General features: G+C 42.0%; 1 protein-coding gene across 2 annotated transcripts; it reads right to left on the bottom strand.

Moving 5' to 3' along the window:
* Positions 1–290: 290 nt before the first annotated feature.
* On the bottom strand, positions 291–5,635 carry atf5b (activating transcription factor 5b). 2 transcript variants are annotated; one of them, XM_069676737.1, is made up of 4 exons: positions 5,443–5,635; positions 4,543–4,764; positions 3,003–4,191; positions 291–2,354 (listed from the first exon to the last, which is right to left on the bottom strand). In XM_069676737.1, exons 2-4 carry the CDS (start codon positions 4,679–4,681, stop codon positions 2,168–2,170), a joined length of 1,515 nt encoding a protein of 504 aa, XP_069532838.1. In that variant the 5' UTR covers positions 4,682–4,764; positions 5,443–5,635; the 3' UTR covers positions 291–2,167. The 2 variants fall into 2 exon arrangements, with proteins under 2 accessions (XP_069532838.1, XP_069532839.1); XM_069676738.1 differs by lacking the exons at positions 4,543–4,764; positions 5,443–5,635 and adding an exon at positions 4,462–4,497.
* Positions 5,636–6,000: the final 365 nt, after the last annotated feature.

Genomic DNA, 6,000 nt, shown 5'->3' on the forward strand with positions numbered 1-6,000 from the left:
CTGTGTGTTTATCTGTGGCTCTGCAGTGATGAACGTGTCATTATGATGTAAAAATAAACGTATTTAAATCAGATTTTTTTCTAGTATTTCAAACGTTGAGTAATTGCTTAAAATTTGCTCCATGTTTTAAAGCTTTATGTGTGTTTATCTGTCATTTTGAGCTGTAATTAGGCTCATTTGTGACTCATGTTATAATAAAATAAACATTTACAGACCAAGATAAGCATCAAAAACCTGCCTGGATGCACGACTTCCTTATCTCACCTTAAACTGTTGAAAAAAATAATAAGTAATAGTGAAGAACTTTATTGAACACACTGCAAAATCAGGTTATAAATCTTATTTCAGCGGTACAATCCGTGTTTTTACATTGCATCTGTATCAAAACAAACAACAAACTGAATCAATACATTTAACGGCATTCTCTGTCAACCAACTACTTTTTTATTCTGATAGTTCACTTGCATCTCTCTCCTCCTCCTCCTCCTGCAAGTATTGTGTGATATTGCCTCATGCACTTGAAAGGCCTACGACTGCTAGGAGAGATACCAAGAGATTTCACACACACACACACACGCGCACACACACACATGCACACACTCAAACACAGGCGCACGCACAAGCTGAGAGATGAGATAGTCAACTTATGTTGTGTGTTGTTGACTGTTGGAGCTTGATATCGCTGCACTTTCAGCCCTGGAGGATCGGACATGCAGCAGGAAGAAGATGTGAAAAATAACGAGACGTGCCAATTAGTATTCCTCTTAACATATTTCCCTTTTAGTGCGGCTGCTTGTTGACTTAATTCAGCCTCTTAAATTTGAAGGGAAACAGGTTGTTTTTTTAAGCACAGGTGTCAATCAAAGCCTGCCGTCCTGTGGTGAACCCTGGGAAGTAACTTGGACTCTGACTGCATTGCAGCCAGAAAAAGAGGGCTGGACGGGGCAGGGCGCAGAATAGAAAGGAGGGGCAGCCTCTTCATCCCTCTTTATCTCTTAATCCCACCTTCTTCTTATTCTGCGTGTGTGCCGCTCTGCGTGCAGCTCATGAGACTGGCTGTAAGAGGTGTTTCTGAATGGCAGCATGCAGTGAAAAACAGTCCAAAAGGCAGAGATGAATGATACTACATAAGTGGTTTATTTGGCTGCAATTTACCTGATGTAGAATTTCCTGACATTGACATCCATTATTAAAAGCACCTGAATTTCAGATACATCAAATTGATCAATTGAAAACAAAATTCCCATGAAGTCGTACCGTTACCCAACAACGATTTATTGTTGCGTCAACAGGTGATTGTTTGTTCGCAAAAATACAGCCGAGAGAAGAAGAGAGGAAGAAAAGAAGCAATGTTTGTGTTTCTCAGAGCAGAAAACCAAATCCTGAGCATGAGTCTCACCGGCGACGAGGGGGGAGGAGAGCCGCCGGCTGGTGAGAAGAATAACTCGGTGGAGATCTTAAAGCCATGCAGTTAACAGAATATTGCCTTCAAATAACACTCGCACATGCTTTTTCCAAAATCAAACATGCATTGGGTATCTCAGTGGGGGTAAAGAAGTGTAAATACTCAACATTTTTAGCAATACAAATCTTCTAAATGTGTCAGATAATGAATATTCTGCAGAGCATGTTACACACTGTGTTCCAGCAATCCCTTTATTCAGTTGATTGTTTCTAAGCAAAGTGATAATAAATGAATATATTAAGTAAAAATAAAAATATAAAATAAAATATATATTTAGTTATGGATCTGCATCGATGCTGCCGATGTGAGTGTGTCACAAAAACCACAAGCAAAAATTCAATCACTACTACTAATTCAAAGAGCATTTTGTAAACGATCAATCGTCGCAAGCGCAGTCATCACAAGGCTGTGAGTGCAGTTCGGATCACAGTGGTCACGGACAAGTTCAGCATCTCCTCTGGAAGCCGCCTCGCTAAGGCTGGTTAGAGTTTAGTCACCTTCGCTTTTATTGTGGAGGAAAAGGTGTGTTTTTGTTCGGCCGTCCTCTCGGAACTATTTTTTGTTTTTTAGAAAAGAACTACCAAAATCATGCAACTACCATTTCATTTTTGTGAGACAAAAACCAGTTGGTGCTCTTGACTTGATGTTTCTCTCGGTGCTTTCGGTTCTTAGAGGTGGGCGTCCTTTCTTTCTTTTTTTTTGTTAGGCACTGCCGTCCTGTTTGAGCCGCTGACTGCGCGCCTTGTAGACCTCGATCAGTAAATCTTTGACGTACTGGATTTCTCGCTCCACCGACTCCGCCTTGTCACGAAGCTCCCGGTTCTGCCCCTCGAGGCCGTGCAGCTCCTCCTCCAGAGAGTCCAGCTCCGCCCTCTTACGCAGCCTGTACCTGTGATGAAGGAAGAGCAGGTTTAGGTTTAGGTTTTTTTGCTGCCTTGCATCTTTATTAAACGAGTCAAAGCCAGCGTGACCTTTGAGCTACATCGGGTGGATTACACACACGGCTCAGACATCCCTCCCCTGAGATAACGCTGTGTTTACTTCACCTCCTACATCACTGACAGATTTAGACTTTTTCCAACTTCTAAGGTTTCCCGTTCAAACATCTTTACACATTTATCCCATTTTACTCAGACAGAAAATGAAACCCAAACACAGACTTATAGAAACAGTTAGGTGGGGCAGATTTTGGCAGACAGTGAGGGACTTTCCATTTCCCTCCTTCACTGTGCAGGACATTTAAAGCACTGGGGAAGCTGCTTTATATAACACCACTGGTTAAGTTATAAAGTTTTAGGTACATTCAGCCGATTGAAACGCAAAAGAACAAGAATAACACCAGTTATTAGTCACGGAAACTTGGCTTTAATAAAAAATAACCCATCTCAGCTGTTGTTTTGAATATTTTTTATCTTTATGAACCAGATTTTCCTAAATGCCATGCAACATTTCTGACTAAAAAACACATTTTTTTTATGTTAATGAAGGTCAAAGCATGTTTTTAACAGGCAGAAAAAGTAAAGGGTCCATTGTTTACCTGTGAGCAGCAGTTTTGTTCTGGTCTCTCTTCTTCTGCTTCCTCTCTCCAGTGCCAGTTTCCAGAGAGCCGCCCATCACCAGAGCCGGTTTGAGGGAGCAGGGCTCATCCTTTAGCCTCTGGGTGGGGCGGTGGATTGGGGCGCCCAGCAGCGTCCCCTCTGCCTCCCCTCTGGACAGACATTCGTAGCTTTGGTCTGCAAGGCATTCTGGATAGAGGTAGTGGCCATGTTGGGGCTCTACAGCCTGTGCTTGTGACGGCTGATCGAGGTCTCCTATAAAGCTATGGTAAGGCTCCGTGCCGGCCATCGACTGGTGGAAGTAGCCGTCCCCAGCCACCATTGTCTCTTGGGGAATACCCCCAGAAAGTCCTCCATCTTTGCTGCAGTGCAGGACCTCCAACCCCGTGCTGTCGTAACTTACATTTACCTTCACGTTGTGCATCAACTGTCCGTCTCTCTTGTGGTGGCTGTCGTACGAGCCGCCCAGACAAAACCCTCGAGCAATCTCTTCGCTGCAAAACATTCCCTCTGAAAAACAATAACTTTCCTCTTCCTTCAACGATAAAGCACATTCTCTCACCTTCTTGACGCCGCCGAGGCTGCTCTTGCTCACTGTCTTCAGCGTGGAGTAGTGGTTCACAGACAACTCTGTGCTTCCTGAGTAACTTCCCCTGGAGCCCCACGAATCCAGTCCAACTTCCTCCCCGACTTTCACCGCCTCGCTGAGGATCCGTCGCCCGTTGTTGTGGTGGTGGTAGCGGTGGTGGTAGTTGTAGGGAGCGGGTCGCGCTATTTTGGTTCTGCTGATGGGACCGCCACAGAAGCTGGCCAGGTCCAGTTCCCCTGTTGCCAAGGTAACAACCACAGGGCTGGTTTCTGATTGGCTGGTCCCATACGAGCCATAGGGTAACTGATAATAAGACTGGGAGCCCATGCCTTGAGCGCCCTTGTCACATTTTGAGGATTTCTCCAACTTGTTTGTGGTGGATGAGGACTCGGAGCGGAAGTAGTCCTCCAGCTGAGCCAGCTCCTCCTGCAGTAGAGAGGTCATGACCTCCAGATCCGAGGGCACCTTGACATCTTGTTCTAACGGCGAGGGTGGAAGGGATGAGCTGGGAGAGGACTCGGTCGTCGACACAAATGAAGACAAATCAACTTTTTCCGTCATCCAATCTGAATGACCATCACCTATGAAAATTAAAAATAATCAGCATATAATCAGTAAAACAATCCATTTTTTTCATTCAGCTGTTTTTGTAGAAAACAGAAATAAAATAAAAAAATTCAATTCAGAAAAAAAAAATTTTAATCACGCAAGATAGAGAAGATAAATGTGAAAAAATAAGCTAAAAATCAAGCAAAACATCCGACAAATCCAAGTGAACAACTAACCGATCATCTGAAAATGATTGAACAGCATCGTCTGCATTCGATAAATATCCACTTAGCTGTACTCACTGTACGACATTAGCCCCGTGCTGCACTGCGGCTCCGACCTCGGGATGTGGAAAAATAAAAAAGCGTCTTGGCAAAACTCACCAATTAAGTGCTGCCTCTCCGCTGGCTCCGCCCCCGTCCTTTGCCGTGATTGGCCGCGGCTAGCCTGTCGGAGAAGGGGAGCGCCGAGCTCGCCTGTGGAAATGGGAGGAATTTTCCTGCGAAGGATCGATGCCGCCATTGTGTCGTCTGCTTCGATTAAATTGTTCAAAAGCACAAACCGTGCACTGAGTGGATGAAAGAGTTGTGAAAACACCTGAAGACCTGAAGAAGAAAAATAACAAAATAAACATTTTTTTATTTTTTTGCAGCCTTTAAATCCATTTTATTTGAATGGATCTATTTTAATTCAAAATGTGAAAGACAAAGTAGTTGAAATATTCAAAATGTAACCAAAATAAAAGAAAAATGTATTCTTTTTAAAGATTATTGATTTCCAATTCACCTGTCACCTCATGCAGGAGGGCAACTATTGATTAATGTCATCAGAGATTAATTATCAAGCAATAACGTGCAAAACAGTAACTTAACACACACTGAAACACAATGAACCATGAGGGAAATGTGACAAAATTAAAATAAAAAACAGAATAAAGACTTTACATGAGTTGAAGAAAACTATTACAAACTTTAACTTACATATTATATAAAGTTATTTTACAGAATACAAATCTTAAAAAACACATTTGTTGTGCATTTAAAAACAAGAAGTTTAACAAACTGTATTTTTTACAAATTAAAAGTAAGTTTGACAAGGTGCTTTAAAATAGAACCTAATAATGACTGAAATAGTGACGTAAATGACGTAAATAAGCTGCTTAATTGATACATTTACAATGTAACGTTAGTTTAAACAGAGTTAAAATAGTTACAATTAGGAGTGAACTTTCCTCTGTCCCCCCTCTGCTAACTTAGACAGCGGTACACAGCAGCTGTACTTACCCCATAGTTTCTGAATAGGCTGGTTAAAGTGCGTTGCTGAAGCAAAGCACGCGAAGCTTTACGGTGAAGACGAAGACAGTCACTGTTTTAAAAAGCCATATTTTCCCCTTTTGGAAGTCAGGGACTCTTCATGAAGTGCTATTTGACGACGAACAGACTTGCAGACAGAAAGTTTTTAAGTCCGCTACTTCTGCAACTCCTAATGCCAGGACCCAATCACGGCAGACGAGATCCCTCCGCGGTTTTGCAGAGTTCACCCGGTCGTTACGTCATGAACCTGGGGACTTTCCCATTATCCAGAGAGCAGAGTGTGTGTGAAAGCAGCACACACACATTTCACATCTCCTGTTTGCATTTATTATGATAATAACGTCATTTAAAACACAAAGGAATATCTTCTTAAAACCTTTTTTTAAATAAAGCTTGTTTTCTCTGTGTAAATAGTTTTTTTTTGTTGTTGTGTTTTTTAAACATTATTTTATATTTTATTTTATTATCTTTGATCTTATTTCAAGTGTTTTTATGAGGCACTTTGTAACATTGTTAAGAAAGGGGCTA

The sequence above is a fragment of the Semicossyphus pulcher genome, unplaced genomic scaffold (assembly GCF_022749685.1).
Source record: "Semicossyphus pulcher isolate SPU_LCO1_2020_fin unplaced genomic scaffold, fSemPul1.0.p SCAF_26, whole genome shotgun sequence".
In the NCBI taxonomy this organism is placed as follows: Eukaryota; Metazoa; Chordata; class Actinopteri; order Labriformes; family Labridae; genus Semicossyphus; species Semicossyphus pulcher.